This window comes from Callorhinchus milii, unplaced genomic scaffold (assembly GCF_018977255.1).
Source record: "Callorhinchus milii isolate IMCB2004 unplaced genomic scaffold, IMCB_Cmil_1.0 Scaffold3, whole genome shotgun sequence".
NCBI classification, from domain to species: Eukaryota; Metazoa; Chordata; class Chondrichthyes; order Chimaeriformes; family Callorhinchidae; genus Callorhinchus; species Callorhinchus milii.
In genome coordinates, this window is record NW_024704744.1 from 1,829,873 (window position 1) to 1,846,132 (window position 16,260).

Sequence of the window (16,260 nt, forward strand, 5' to 3'; positions counted from 1 at the left end):
GCGGGAGAGGACCCGGGCTGCAGAGTTCTGGATGATCTGCAGCCTATGGAGGGAAGAGTTGGGGAGGATGACAAGCAGGGAGTTTGCATAGTTATGAATGCGTGTATGAGGGCTTTGGCAGCCTGTGGTGTGAGATAGTGGCGGAGCTGGGCGACGTTGTGGAGATGGGGGAAGGTAGAGCAGGTCATGGCACGGATGTGGCTTAGAAAGTACAGTTGAGGGTCAAACATAAACATAAACAAAACCCGACCTGTTTCAGTGATCAGGTCACCTCCCTAAGTAGGTCACTTCTGCCCAGTCGCTGGAGTCATCGGATTAGTGAGGTTCTACTGTGTCTTGTAAAGTGGATTTGACCGTATATTTTGCAGGTGAAACGTAAACGTTCTGGTGGTTCACTCCACACGGTATGAGGATTTGGAAATTTGTGGAATATTTAGGATGTTACAAAGCTTTCCTCTCCACATCCACTTTGTATTTCCCTCTCTGGCACAGTATGGAGTTCACAGTGCCGTGGACTGTGAGCGAGTGTTGTACTGTACCCCTGTGCACATCCTCCAGGGAACTGAGCCTGATTGCTTTAGCAAGTTTTTGAAGCTTCCCAAGAAGATGTATAACGCTATTGTGGGTGATCCATGAGAAAATGTACAGTCTCTGGGACTCTCCAACCCTCAGCAGGCTGACAGCGAGCACATCCACACAGATCTATTGCATGGTTTACATACTCCGTTTGCTAATTATAATTCCTCTGCCCCGACAAGCGGCCTTCAGCCACAGTGTACGTGGGGGTCTCCTTGGAGCTGAACCGTCTTCAAGGTGACGTTTGTCAACGGAATCTCAGAATCGAGTCAGCCCTCTGTAACGGTCGGTCTTTAGTCCGGCAGGTCAAGAGTATTCCAGGCACCGCTGATGGCAGCACAGCCCGGCCCATCGGCTCATCGGCAGGACCTGGAAGGGCAGACCAGTCACTGGGGGCAGGGAATCCTCCCTCTCAGCTCCTGATCGTGCCTTCGATCTCCCTGCTTCCCCCCCCCTGCCCTCCACTCTCCCCAATCCCGACCCCCAGCTCAAGTCCGTAACACTGACTGTCCAGAACCTTAGGACATCCTCCGGATGTGAAAGACGCTATACAAACTTAATTTTGTTGTTGTTATTGTTGTAACTCTCAAGGGCTTTGAGTTGTTTTGACATTGCAGAGGATCTCTTGAATGCAAGGATTATAATTATTGCTTGCTTTTTATGGCACCGTATTTTCAGACATCCAAGACGCTTTACAGTGATTTCTGGCAAGTGTAAGGACTGTCTTTCGGAGGCAAACACGGCAGCCTTTTTGCCTGCAGCCAGATCACAACAGGCAGCTATGAGGTGTGATGGCCGATTTTATTTGGAGGATTGTTGACCAGGGCACAGGGAGAAACTCCATTCTCTTTTCATCAGGGCTGAGATTCCCGGTGTGCCCACATTCTGTACAGCCCTATTTACATGCGGTGCTTGAATCCACAACCTTCTCAATCAGAGGCGAGACTGCTGCCAACTGAGCCAGGCTGACGCCTCAAAGTGTACTGAGGCTTATAAAGGGGTCTGACTGAGTGCGAGTTGTTGCTGTTATTGATAATGATCCCAAACTCACCAATGAAGGCACCTCATTTAACACAGGAAACTCCTGCTAACTCGTCACTCCCAGGGAAAGGGCTCAGTGACGAGTTATCAGGAGTGCGAGTTCGGCGTATGTATAAATACATAAATAAATGCAGCCGGGATATGGAGAGGATAGTGACTAAAGTTGTTATGAGAAGGTAAGCCAGGGTCAAGTTATTAGGAGTTTACTGTATAATAATATTCTTTGCATTTGATACATGGGTTTATTATGTCAAAATGCCTCAAAGTGCTTCATAGGATTTACTGTGAAGTTTAGTGACTGTGTCATCGACAAGTGCTCGGGGACGCTACCCCGCATTAAAGAGCGCTATATAAATGCAAGTTGTTGGTGTTGTGTATTTGTAGGCGAACACAACAGCCAATTTGCTCACAGTGACGTCCCATAAACAACCGTGATGGGAATGTACAATTTATTCTGTGGGGGTTGTTGGCCAGGACACCGGGAGAGAGAGAAACTCCCTTTTTTCCTGTAATAGTATCACAGGATCTTTAAAGCCCACTCGAACAGGCAAACAAAACTTGGTTTAATGTCTCACCTGAGAGACAGAAGCTCCTGCAGTATTGTGCTGGAGCATTAGCCTTGAATATGAGCTCAAACTCCTGATGTGAACCCAGAACCCTCTTGACTTAGAGACGAGAGCGCTACCAACTAAGCTGATACTTCAAAATAGGCCACTGTTTTGGAGACAGTTATTAAAGTGTAGGGACGGAGGGGGTTGTGAACGAGGAGATGTGGCAGTGGTGAGGGTTGGGAGGGGTGGAATGTGTGAGGGCAGGAGCCTACCTCTTGTTGACACTGCTATGGGTCTGAACTGGCACCAGCAGCAATCTTACCCAGAGGAATATCCCGTTGAAAGCAACGCCATGCGTAACTTGCGCAGTTTGTTGTTGAGCCGCAGTTATGATTCCAGCTCAGGTCTGGCCCCTGAAACGAGCAGCACAAAGGCAGCCTTTGGTGTGGTCGCGAAGAGTAATTTCCTGACACGAGCTGTTTTCGTGCCATTGCCGCTCACAAACACGAACCAGGAACAGGGAAATAATCTGCCGTGTTATTCCAAGGAGGAACAGTGAGCGGTGCCATGAGTGGGGACGTCATGTCTGAAATTCAGAGATATTTTCACTGGCATGACGTCCACAAACTTGTCAATACAGCACGATAGGTTCCAAAGTGTATGCGTGTGTGTATGTTCGTGTGTGTGTGTGTGTTTAATCAGGTTGCGTTCAAGCCCCATCTCAAGTCTTTATTATAATAATAATCCTTGCATTTGATATAGCGCCTTATCACGTAATTGAGCCATCTTAAAGCGCTTCGCAGGATGTATTATAAAGTGAATTGACTCTATTTTGTGGGTGAAACTCGACAGGCAATTGCGCACAAAAGGGTCCCACAAACAGTCTTGGATTGAGTGACCCAATTATTATTATCATTTAGTTTTTACTTTGCTGTCAAAGTCAGGGCTGACGCTCCCAACGCAATGCTGGGGGGAGGGTCCTTTGGGACGAGATGTTATATCGAGGCCCATTCAGGAAGATGTTAAAGATCCTGTGGCATTATTCAAAGGAAGAAGGCAGTTTCTCACGCGATGTGTGTGTGTTAGAAAATCCTTGTGTTTGATAGCATCTTAACATTGAAATGACTCACAGCGCATCACAGGTAATTGCTGTCAACTGCACTGACTCTGCATTTTGTAGGAGCTTGGCAACCATTTCGCCCACAAAATACCATCAATTCACTTTATAGTATATCCTCTGATGCGCTTTTGAGACGTCTGACCAATGTGATGAAGTGCGCCATTAAATGCAAGGATTATTATTATTTCAAGCAGTTATCCGTAAAAGAGCACGTGGAAACAGCAGTCTTAGATACCTTGCGTAAACTCGGGAGTAAACACAGCAGCATAACCCATGTGTTAACACACGTGTGAACACGGCAGCGTTCTGCGGCATGTGTGAACTGGCGTGTAAACATAGCTGCATTGGCCCACGTGTGAACGCGTGGACAGAGAATTGCAGGTGTCTTGAATCATGATTAATAGCTGGTGATTATTTAAATAAGTATTCACTCCAGGCCATGGCTAATTGTACAATTAAGTTCACCTTTGTTTCTGTCTGTACCCGTGCCTTTACACATGACGCATAATAGTCCCCAACGGGGCTGCGTGTGACGCATGAATTCCACGCGTTGTGTTGCTGTCTTTAAACTGTGCGTTCATTTGGGAGCAGTGGGAAGGGTTATTGAGCCCGTGATTGTGGGGGAACGCGAATTGCTCACTTGGAACCAAACGGGAAATTAAACTGCATCGTTCTGGCAGGTGCTTTGATTTTTGAAAGGTGGAGAGAGCCTCGGGATGTCCTCAGGAGGTCCTGTAGCTCAATGGTTAGCGCACTCGCCCCACAAGCGAGAGGACCCGGGTTCTATTCCTGGGCGGGACGAAACCTGAGGCAAGTTTCCTCACTCCAAACCCCTCTGTTTACCTCGCAGAAAGTAGGAGGCCCTAAAAAAAAATGCGGTCACTCAATCCACGACTGTTTGTGAGACACTGCTACCTGCGCAATTGGCTGCCGCGTTTCACCCATAAAACACGAATACACAGTCACTACACTTTACTGTGTATTCTGTAAAGCGTTTTGGGACGAAGGTTATTCTGATTTGTGTGTGGTTTGTGTTTGTTTGTGTGTTTTTTGTGTGTTATGTGTGCAATTTGTGTTGGTGGTTGGGGCTTGTTTGTGTGGGTGAGTGTGGTGTGTGTGCATTGGTATGTGTATGGTTTGTTTGTGTCTGTGTGTGTGTGTGGGTTCTGTGTATCTGCGCAATTTGAGTGCGTTTCTGTGTGTGTGGTGTCTGCTTGTTTGCGTGTGCACGTGTGATTGTGGCGCGTGTGGTTTGTACGTGTGTGTGTGGTTTGTCTGTATGTGGGGGGGGGGGGTTCGTGTGTTTGAGTGTGTGTGTGAACGTGCGTGATGATTTGGGTTTGTTAAACTATCAAGACAGCTGTCCCAGGAGTTTTATTCTCCCATCGGGGCTGTCAGTAAACAGACCAAATGGAAAGTTTGAGACCAAAATAAAGCAGCCTGTTTTCCGTAGTTAAAATTGACCTCGCTGTTCATTTCCATCACTGTCTGTCCATTCAACACATCCTTACGCTCATGTTTAGTTCAGTAGCCAGTGTAGTATCTCGTGCTTTGGTGATATCAAGTGATAGCCTGGCTCTCACCAATTTACAGTTGTCTGGCTTATCTCTTATCAAATAACTTCAGTCACCCTTTTTATCCTCCTGGGGGGAGGGGGGGGGTTAAGTGGGGTCTCCTTAGAGCTGAACTGGCTCCAAAGTGACATCCTAGCAGAGGAATGTCAGAATCGAGCCCTCTGACGGTCTCCAGATCAGTTCCCGAGCCAGGCGGGTCCGCGGTAACCCGGGGCACTCACTGCTGATGACAGCACAGCCCGGCCCGGCTCATCGGCAGGACCTGGAAGGGCAGACCAGTCACTGGGGGCAAGGAATCCTCCCACTCAACTCCTGTTAACCCTGCAAGCCAAAGCTCTAACGAATAGGGTAGTCTTAGCTGGACAAGCAGCGGGAAGCTTGGACAGACTGGACCCTACCTGTTCGGCTTGCATACGTTGACGGGAGCACTGTGGGAAGAATCCTTCCCCCTTACCTCTGCCAACCCCCTATTATGGAGCAACAGACTTTTCTTGAGTTTTTTCCAGTAGTGTGAGAGAAGTGTTACAAGAAACTTGCCAGGCGTGTGAGCACCATTCATGTCTAGGGCAAACTTAGCCTGTTATCAAGATTTACGGGATGCTGGTGAAAGCAAATAGATGGCACAGCACCAATTGTGGAGTTCCTGTACTGTATTGGTTAGAGCGCTCGCCTCGCAAGCGAGAGAACCCGGGTTCAGTTCCCAGACAGGGCGAAACCTTAGGCAAGTTTCCTTACTCCACACGCCTCTGTTTATCTAGTAGTAAGTAGGAACCCATTCGTCAATGAGCGGATCGCTTTCCGGGGATAATAATCGGGTCAAAGAAAAATTCCCCAAAAATAATAATTTAGTCACTTAATCCGCGATTGTTTGTGGGGACCCGGCTGTGCGCAATTGGCCGCCCAGTTTCTCCCACAGAAAATACAGTCAATTCACTTTACGGTATTTTCTGTGAATTGCTTTGAGACGTCTCCTCGCCCGACTCCAATGGCCCCCCATCACACAGAGGATACAGTTCAAGATCCTGGTCCTCACCTTCAAAGCCCCCCATGGTCTTGCTCCTACCTACCTCTGTGACCTCCTAACCACCTACCGTCCTGCTCGCTCCCTCCGCTCAGAGGGCTCCGGCCTGCTTCACATCCCTCTCCTTGCCCGCCCCACCATTGGCAGCCGGGCCTTCTGCCACACTCTGCCCCCACCCTCTGGAACTCCATCCCGTAATCCCTCCACCTCACCCTCTCCTTTGCCTTCTTCAAGATCCATCTCAAGACCCTCCTCTTCGACCGTGCTTCCGATGTGCCTGCTCCCCCCCCCCCCGCCCTCCACCCTCCCTGATGCCGGCCCCCAGCTCAGGTCCGAAACTCTCACTGTCCAGTGCCTTGGGACGTCCTCCTGACGTGAAAGGTGCTTTACAAATGTAATTTTATTGTTCTTGTTGTTGTTGTCTCAACGACTTGATAAAGCGCTATATCAAATGCAAAGATCATCATCCTAATAAAAATAAGCTCTGCCCTGCCTCCCCATTCCACCAGGAGGAATGTCAGTCTTACAACAGCCAGGATGAAGGCAGTGAGAAGCATGTGTGTGGTAGACTGGAATGGTGAGGGGGTTGGGGAGGAAAGGGAGGGATTGGAGTCTTGCTTATCATAGGGCTATTAAGAGGTTGTGTGAACTCCAGTATCTGGTAAATTTCACAGGGACTGATGAGAAAGGCAGACTGTTTATATTGGTCGCTGCTCCCAGATTGGGCACAGGGGTGGGTGGGAGACAAATAATACGAAATAATAATCCTTTCATTTGATAGAGCGCCTTAACATGTCACCGAGACGTCTCAAAACACTTCACAGAATATGTTGTAAAGCGGATTGACGGAGTATTTTGTAGACGAAACAAGTGCGCTAATTGCGCACAGCAGTGTGCTACAAACAGTTGTGGATGGAGTGACCACATTTTTTATTTTGTTTATCTTTATTGAAGGGATTATTACTCCTGGATAGCGATCCACTCATCGAGTAACAACCAGGTTCTTACTTACTGCTAGGTAACCGGAGGTTAAATAAATAAATAGATTAATAAGGAAGTAACTAAATAGAGAATAACCAATTTTATTTGGGGGATTGTTGGCCAGGACACTGAGAGAGAGAACCTCCCTTCTCTTTGAATAGCGCCACGGGATCTAATATCGACCCTGGAGTGTATGGAGTTCCATGTCCTTGAAACTACAACCCTTTGACTCAGAGGTGAGAATACTACCGAATGAGCCAGGCCGACTACACCAAATAGTATGGTAACCCAAGGGTTCTGCTTATCTGAGAGGGCAGCCTTCCTGAGCACGTGAAATCAGGATTCCAACACAAGCAAATGAATGGGGTTGTGGAGTCCTGTTCCGTAGTGGTTAGATCACTTGCCTCGCAAGCAATGGGAGTCGGATTTGATTCCCGGGCGGAGCAAAGTTTCCTTACTCCACACGCCTCTGCTTACCTAGTATTCAGTAGGAACACGATTGTTAGTCGATTGGTGGATCACTTTCCAGGGGTAATAAGCCCTCCAACTGTTGGTGGGATACAGCTCAGCGCAATTGGCTGCCGCGTTTCGCCCACAAAACCCCCAGTCACTACACTTTGCAGTGTATTCTGTGAAGCGCTTTGAGACGTCTCAACAATGTGATAAGGAACTGTATCAAACGCAAGGATTATTATTATTATTATTAACAATGCTACTGGTTGAGAATTGGGAGAATTGTTTTCTATGGCACTACATATCGGAATATCATCCTCTCTTTGTGTGACTGTGAACGCTGACCCCACGTGCTCTGTGTGTGCAGGCCGCCTGTATGCCGTCCAGACTGGGTTGAAGCTCGACGACAAAAGTCCAGAATGTCGGAAGTTCTTGGGGAAACTGATGGATTTGCTGGAAAGTGTAAGTAAAAGTTTAAACCCCGGCGAATTCCATGTTGGGCTGTTGACCTCCCCCTCCCCGGGGCTCTCATACGCTCCATTCATCGATCGCTGAGTTTGATTCCCAGTCGGGGCGAAACCTTAGGCAAGTTTCCTTACTCCACAGACCTCTGTTTACCTCGCAATAAGTAGGAACTTGACTGTTCACTCAATCCACAACGGGTGTGGAACACTGCTGCGTTTCACCCACAAATACACACTCAATCTGCTTTGCAGAATATCCTGTGAGGCAATTTAAGACATCTCGCCGATGTGATAAGGCGGATATCAAATGCAAGGATTGTTACTTACATGCATTCATAGAACATATCATTCTCTAACCCTTCTATTCCCTTTACCCACAGGGAGGGTAACCTTTGGGAACGGGGGGTTGGAGGGTGGCCGAAGGCAAAGTCGAAGAGGAGGGTCTTGAAACGTGCCTTAAAGGAGGCAAGAGAGAGTGTGAGGCGAAGGGAATGTGGGATGGAGTTCAGGAGGGCGGGGGCAGAGAGGATGAAGGCCCGACCCTAATAGTGGGGTGGGCAGGTGGGGGACATGGAGCAGGCCGGAGCTGCTGAGCGGAGGGAATGGAGAGGTTGGTATGGGGTTAGCAGGTCGGAGAAGTAGAAGGGGGCAAGGCCATGGAGGGCCTTGAAGGTGAGGACGGGAATTTTGAACTCAATCCTCCTTGAGCGAAGTGGACCCAGTGGAGCCGGGCGAGGGTGGGGGTTTATGGCGTCACGGAGCCTGGAGCGGGGGAGGGCACGAGCTGCAGAGTTCTGGATAACCTGCAGCTCGTGGAGGGAAGATTTGGGAAGGCTGACAGCAGGGAGTTGGCATTGTCGAGCCATATGGATGTGTGTGTCTTTCTCTTTCTTCCCCTATCCTTTCTCTGGGTGTGCATCTTGTTTTGTCTCTCTATGTTATCCTCGGTAAAGGGCATTACATAAATGCAAGTTTAAGTTGTCAACCTGGCTCAGTTGATAGACTAGGACTTTGAGCTTCTACCGTCTAGGCTGACACTCCAGTACAGTGCTGGGGGAAAGGAGGATCGTGTTGCTTTTTCGGAGGTGCCGTCCTTCGGATGAAACGTTAAACCAAGGCCTGTTCAGGTGGACGTTAAAGATCTCAATGCACTATTTGAAAAGAGAAGGGAATTTTTCTCTCCTGGTGTCCTGGCCAACAATCCCCCAAATAAAATTGGTTACCCATTCCACAGCTGTTTGTGGGACACCGCTGTGCCAAATTGGCTGCCGAGTTTGCTCCACAAAATGCAGTGAATACACTTTACAGTAAATCCTGTGAAGAGCTTTGAGACAACCTTTGTACATGAAAGGTGCTGTATCAAATATAAGAATTATAGTAATAAACTTGCATTTGATGTAACGCCTTTCATGTGGGGAAGACGTCTCAAAGCAAAGTGTAATGACTGTATTTGTAGGCAAATTATTATTAAGTTGTTTTTCTTTCTATTTTTGGTGTGTGTGAGTGACTGTTTCACTTGCTTTCTGTCCTTTCTTTCTGTCTTTTCTGTATGTCTCTCACGTCTCTCTCTCTCCCTCTCTCTCAATAATCCTTGCGTTTTCTTTCTCCAGTGTAACATGGGGATAAGATTTCTCAGGTTTTTAATTAAAAGCAGCACCGATATTTACCAGAGTGCGGTTAACAATTTTTCCACCTTCGCTGCTCAGCGAGCACATACACGTTGATTCTTCCCCCTAAATGACCGAGAATCTGGGTATATTAAAAGAGCGAAATGTAGGCTTTGATTTCCAGGTAAGAGTAGAACAACACAGGCCAGTGAAAGGGACCCATTCAGCGCTCTCACGAGAAGGGTAGAAGTGTTTTCTCTGGCTTCGCTTGCCCCAATTAAAGGTAATCATTCAGGAAAAGAAAATACACTCACACTTTTTCTCAACAGTGATCCATCTATTTATATTGAAACCTGCGTTCATTAAAAGCTCCTCTCGCTGAGGGCATGTTTTCTTTTCTCCTCGGTTCGATTTACTCCGCGCACCTCTACAGGGCGTGTTGATCGAGCAGGGGGTGCTGTTTAAGATGGCCCCTAGGAGGCCAAGGTTAGCCCGTAACACAGTGCAGCCCTGTTATCATGTGCTGCTTTGGGAATCTTACACACCCTCACCCTCCCAATCCCCAAGGTTATAGCGAGGCGCGACAGCGGGTTTGGTTTGACTGTGTCTGTGTGACACTCTCTCCCGGCGCCCCGTCCGGTTCCCACGTCGAAAGTACAAAACGGCTGAACTCCAGGTCACCGCTCCATCACTTCCTGTTCGCTGCGTTCGCGCAGAGTGGGAAGTGATGTCAACCACCTGTTGACCTGACCTGACAAAACTGCTTGTAAAGAGAAGGGAGTTTTTCTCTCCCGGTATCCTGGCCGACAATCCACCAGATAAGATTATCACTGACCTCACGGCTGTTTGTGGGACTTTGCTGTGCGCAAACTGACTTGCTTTCGGCCACAAATCGGCAGTCATCGCACTTCACAGTAAAATCCTGTGAGGTGCTTTTGAGACAACCTCCTTATGTGAAAGACTTCCTATCAAATTCACATGAAAACTCAAAATAGTGTTTGTTGCGACTGAGGTTGTGAAAGTGTCATAGAAATTCATAGCACAGTAAAAGGCCACTCCGCCCATCAAGTCTGCACTGACTCTCAGAGCAAGGTTATTCAATCCCACTGCTCTGTCTTATCCTCATACCCCTTCAAGCTTCTATCGCTAACCCCACATGATGGGCAATATAAAAATGAAAGTTGTATCTTTTCATGTACTTGGATACTTCCCTCTTGAAACCGCAGTGGAACTCACTGAGGCAAAAGGCATCGAGGGAGACTCAATGGGGATAATAATAATAATAATCCTTGCATTTGATATAGTGCCTTTCACGTCTTTTAGGCATCTCAAAGCACTTCACAGAATATACTGTAAACTGAATTGTCTGTATATTTGTGGGTGAAACGCGGCAGCCAATTGCGCACAGCAGCGTCCCACAGACAGCCGTGGACTGAAGTGACCAATTTATTATTGTTTTTTTTCTCGAGGGATTATTATCAGTCGTGTGGAGTAAGGAAACTTGCCCAAGGTTTTGCCCTCCCGGGAATCGAACCCAGGTGTCTCGCTTGCAAAGCGAGTGCTCTAACCACTGAGCTACAGGACTCCATGATGTTCAAAATGGGTTGTGGTAGAGAGACCAAAGGGAACGAATTGGCGCCAGGTCTGTGTGTGTGTGTGTGTGTATATCTCTTTGTATCTATGTGTGTTTGTCTGCTCCAATTCTGTACTCTTTGAAGCTCTCCGGGACACCATCCTACATGAAGGGCGCTATATAAATGCAAGTTGTTGTGCTCGATTTTTCCCACTCCCTCCTCGCCTCCGCCATTCATAAACTCGAATTAATTCAAAACTCCGCTGCCCATATCCTCACCCAACTCCATATCCCCATCACCCCAATCCTCGTCAGTCTCTTGCTGAATGGATTAATTTCAAAATTGATTGTGGAGTCCTGTAGCTCAGTAGTTGGAGCACTCGTTTCGCAAACGAGAGGACCGGGTTTGATTCCCGGGCAGGGCGAAACCTTAGACAAGTTTCCTTAATCCACATGCCTCTGTTTACCGAGCAGTATGTAGGAACCCAGTTGGTGGATCGCTTTTGGGGGTTAAGCCAATTGCACATAATAGGGCATCCCCTGAAGTGCTTTGAGACGTCCTCTCAACGTGAAAGGCGCTTTATTGAATTTAATGATTTGTTTTATTAAACCTGCTACATTCAATGAGTCTCCCTCTCCCTTTCTGTCTCGTACTCTGTCTGAGTTTCTTTATCGATGTACTTATTGTAAAAAAGGGGAGGAGGGGTGAATCCAATTATCAAATCTTTCTTCTCCGAGCCATTCAAGAAGTCAGTCAACACTTCTTTATTAAGCGAAGGCAAGCCAGTAGTGCTTGGAATTAAAATCTGTTGGTTTACTCGGGGTGAAAGTGGCTTTATTTCAGTTGTACAGTTAGATGCCTTACAACGTACTTTGGGAAAGGTTCGACGAATGATTCTGAAAGCTTGACCGTGTGTTAATAATGCTAGTACCTCGCTGAATTCCAATTATATTAACCCTGCAAGGTCCCGCTCACAACCTGTGAAGTGAACGACTGATTTTGTTGGCGAGTGCATAAGATAGCGACTGGAGGTGGCAATCGAAAAGAAGATTTCGGAGGAACTACTTCAGGCAGAGAGCAGTGGGATAATGTGAGATTGGTTAGAGCACTCGCCTCGCAAGCAAGAGGACCCCGGTTCGATTCCCGGGGTGGGGCGAAACCTGAGGCACGTTTCCTTACCCCACTCGCTTCTGTTTACCCAGCAATAAGTAAAAATCTAAAGTAAAAATATAACGCCTTATCACGTCGTTGAGACGTCTAAAAGCGTTTCACAGAATATACTGTAAAGTCAATTGACTGTATATTTTGTGGGCGAAATGCGGCAGCCAATTGCTCCCACAAACAGTCGTGGATTGAAATGACCAATTTTTTCGGAGGGATTATCACCCCCAGGAAAGCAATCTGCCAATCGACTAACAACCGAGTGAGTTCCCACTTACTGCGGGGTAAACAGAGGCGTTGGAGTAAGAAAATCTGCCTAAGGTTTCGCCCTGCCCAGGAATCGAACCCAGGTCCTCTCTCTTGCGAGGCAAGTGCTCTAACCACTACGCTACAGGACTCCACATGTTTTTCAGATAGAGGCGCTACTTCAGATGCGAGAGTGATGATTAACGAAACAACCTCAAGATGAAAGGAGCTGAGAGAGAGCGAGAGAAATACTGGCATCAAATAAATGGGGATTAGTCACTGCTGTTCAGGCTCTTGTCACTGCCAAATTATACGGTCTGGGTTTCTTATGATTACATGATATAGAGCCCAAGGACAATGGGCTTCCCAAATAACATCCCGCACTGCGGCTGCGTGAGGTGAGATAATCAGCTCAGACACACGCATCTGAATCGATTTTTGTTTGCAACACTTTGAAGCAGAGAGCTTTACGAGTGTCGGTGATTGATGCTGACTAAATGGGTTTAATGGTGGAGGCTGGTTCTGTTTGTTTAGTCACGGACCATTACATGCGTGAAGTTATTACATTATATAGGTCCATCAAGCAGGAACTGTATAAAAGGCTAAGGCATTGGCAGATCAAATTAAGGCTCCCACGTACTTCACCTTCCCAATGACTTTCGTCCTTTGTGAATTGCCCGAGCGTGTTCCGCTTGCTGAGGGTCCTCATCCTCGCACCTGCTTTTCTCTCTGATCTGCTCGTACCTCACTCCTCTGCCCACCCTCCACAAATTCCTACTTACTTCTAGGTAAACAGAGGCGTGTGGAGTAAGGAAACTTGCCTAAGGTTTTGCCCTGCCCGGGAATCGAACCCGGGTCCCCTTACTTGCACAGCGAGTGCTCTAACCAATACGCTACAGGACTCCAATTAAATTCCTCGAGCCTGTGACCCCCCAAGACTAGGCTCTTATTAACCCGGATCTAACACTCTCCGAAATTACACAAGAAGGGAGAGTGCGCAATTCCATTCCAAGACACGGGAATTTCCACATCTCGGTGCTGTACATGGAACTGTTTGGTTTGGATACTCTTAAGCAAGTTGATGAGTTTCCGCGTGTGTCAGACACTTGACTGGACATCAGTTTAAGGTCTCATCTGAATGACGGGCTGTCTTGACAGTGCAGTTTTCCTCCCCCCTCGGTCCCGCGCTGGAGTGTCAGCCTCAGATAATAGTGACCTCAGATAATGGTAATAATAATCCTTGCATTTGGTTTAGCACCTGATCATGTCGTTGTGACGTCTCAAAAGAGCTTCACAGGGTTTTACAGTGGAGTGACTGTGTCATTTGTAGGCCAACACGGCAGCCAATTTGCGCCCGCATTGCGTCCCACAAAAACGAAGTGAGTGACCAATTTTACCTGGGGGATTGCTGTACAAGACACCGGTGGAGAGAAACTCCTGTGTCTTATAATAAACCACCGTCTTTTTTCCCCCACAAAATACACAATTCACTTGACAACATCTTGTGCGAAGCTCTTTTTGAGACATCTCAACAATGTGATAAGGCTCTATATCAAATACAAGGATTATTATTAACCTTCCCTTTCTCTTCACGCCCCCCCCCCCACCCCTCCAACCCCAATATTCTCGTGCTTTGAAGCAATCTAAATTTCCTGTAGCTGCCTTTGATCCCGACAGAATGATAAATTATTGATAATATCAAATTAGGTATTGTTTCCTTTGGGTCTTTGATGATTTTGTTTGGAACAGCAGCTACTGCTTTCACAAGCTAATTGTTTCCTTCTGCCGCGAGGCTTGGTAACAACAACCGAACCGGGCGTTTCATGATAATAATAATAATAAAATAATAATAATCCTTGCATTTGATATAGCACTTTTCACGTCGCAAATGCTGGTCACATCCAGTTCGCCTTCCACCATCGTGGCAACCGCTTGCACATACCACGACATACTGTATCCCAAGATATTATTTCCTAAAAGAAATTATCTAATTTGCTTTCCCTCCCTCAATCCCTCGCCCCCTCAATCCTCGCCTCGCCCCCTCAAACCCTCGCCTCGCCCCCTCGAACCCTCGCCTCGCCCCCTCAATCTCTCGCCTCGCCCCCTCAATCCCCCGCCTCGCCCCTCAATCTCTCGCCTCGCCCCCTCAATCCCCTGCCTCGCCCCCTCAATCCCTGCCTCACCCCCTCAAACCCTCGCCCCCTCAATCCCTCTCCCCCTCAATCCCTTGTATCACCCCCTCAGTCCCTCGCCCCCTCTGTCCCTCACCCCCTCAATCTCTCGCCTCGTCCCCTCAGTCCCTCGCTTCGCCCCCTCAGTCCCTCATCTTGGCTCCTCAGTCTCTCACCTCGCCCCCTCAATCCCTCGCCTCGCCCCCTCAGTCCCTCGCCTCGCCCCCTCAGTCCCTCATCTCACCTCCTCAGTCCCTCACCTTGCCCCCTCAATCCCTCGCCCCCTCAGTCCCTTGTCTCGCCTCCTCAGTCTCTCGCCTCGCACCCTCAATCCCTCGCCTCCTCAATCGCTCGCCTCCTCAGTCCCTCTTCTCGCCCCCTCAGTCCCTCGCCTCGCCCCCTTAGTCCCTCGCCTCGCCCCCTCAATCCCTCGCCTTGCCCCCTCAATCACTCACTCCTGTCCTGGTCTGTCATGAATTATGAGGATTTTTTGGCTCTTCAGCGGGGAGAAATTATTTTTATTGGTCGATGAGTCAATGACTGACGCATCAATCTAAGATAGTAAATGAGCCAACGGGATGTTTAGGAGAAATGTTTTTATGCCCAGACTGTTTAAGTTGTGGAATGTCCTGCCGGGAGCAGTGGCTCAGGCAGAATCCAGATGAGCTTTCAAGAGGGAACTGGATAAACAGCTTTAAAAGAGTCAACTGCATGGGGTTTGGCGGCGGTGGGGGGGAAAGGCAGGGAAAGGGGATTGAAAGGATTGCACTTTAATAGAGCTGCCGCACACACAATGGACCAAATGCCTTCCGTGCTGTGAGTTTTGTAGCTCTATGGACAGCGCGGAGAACGCTTTTACACCGGCCTGCTCCATGTCCCCACCATGCCAGCTCCACTATCAGCAGTCAGACCTTCAGCCCACACCCTCTGGAACTCCGTCTCAGAGCCCCTCCGCCTCACTCCCTCCCTTGCCTCCTTCAAGTCCCGTCTCAAGACCTTCCATGTTGACTGCGACTTCAGTCATCGTCCCTCCTCCACTCCCCTTGCCCTCCAACCCTCTCTGATTCCAACCCTCAGCTCAAGTGCAAACCCTTCATGGTCTGCCTCCTTGGAACGTCCTCCTGACGTGAAAGGCATAATATAAATGCGATTTCTTGTTGGTTTTTCAATATAGGTGCAAAAACAAAAGGATAGCTTTATTTGGAGAACTAATTGCTGCTGTAGAAAGGAGACTTTGAAACTGTGCTGATTGATGGCTTTGAGACGTCCTCCTGACGTGAAGTGCACAATATCAAACACGAGGATTAATCCATCATTTGCAATCACTGTGCCCAATCGCCCCGCCACGCTCCGAGACCCTACCCTGCGTGAAGGACGTTATTAAATACAAGTTGTTGTTGATATTGAGTCAGTAACAATTCCACACTTTTAGTTTCGCACAGTGCAGGTCTGGATAATCAAACTAGAGCTTTTTCTTGTCTGCCGAGTGTCTGACACACATGGAAACCCATCACTGTTGCTTAAGCCTATACAACTAAATTGAGAGTTCCACATATGTACGCCACCTACAAGTGATAATTCCCTGCGTCTGGAATGGAATGCGCACTTGCTCCTTGAGGAGACCCACCCTGCGTACCTCATCCCAGAGAATATTAACAATAATAATAATAATCCTTGCATTTTATACAGCGCCTTATCTCGTCTTCAAGACGTCTCAAAG

General features: G+C 48.0%; 1 protein-coding gene across 3 annotated transcripts in view; it reads left to right on the forward strand.

Annotated features, from left to right (window-relative positions):
• The window catches only part of vta1 (vesicle (multivesicular body) trafficking 1), an 83,848-nt gene that overhangs the window by 23,515 nt on the left and 44,073 nt on the right, over positions 1-16,260 (forward strand). For all 3 annotated transcript variants that reach the window (XM_042333415.1, XM_042333417.1, XM_042333416.1), the window contains exon 2: positions 7,685-7,779. In XM_042333415.1, the coding sequence (XP_042189349.1) occupies positions 7,685-7,779 (95 nt within the window). The remainder of the gene's footprint in view (positions 1-7,684; positions 7,780-16,260) is intronic.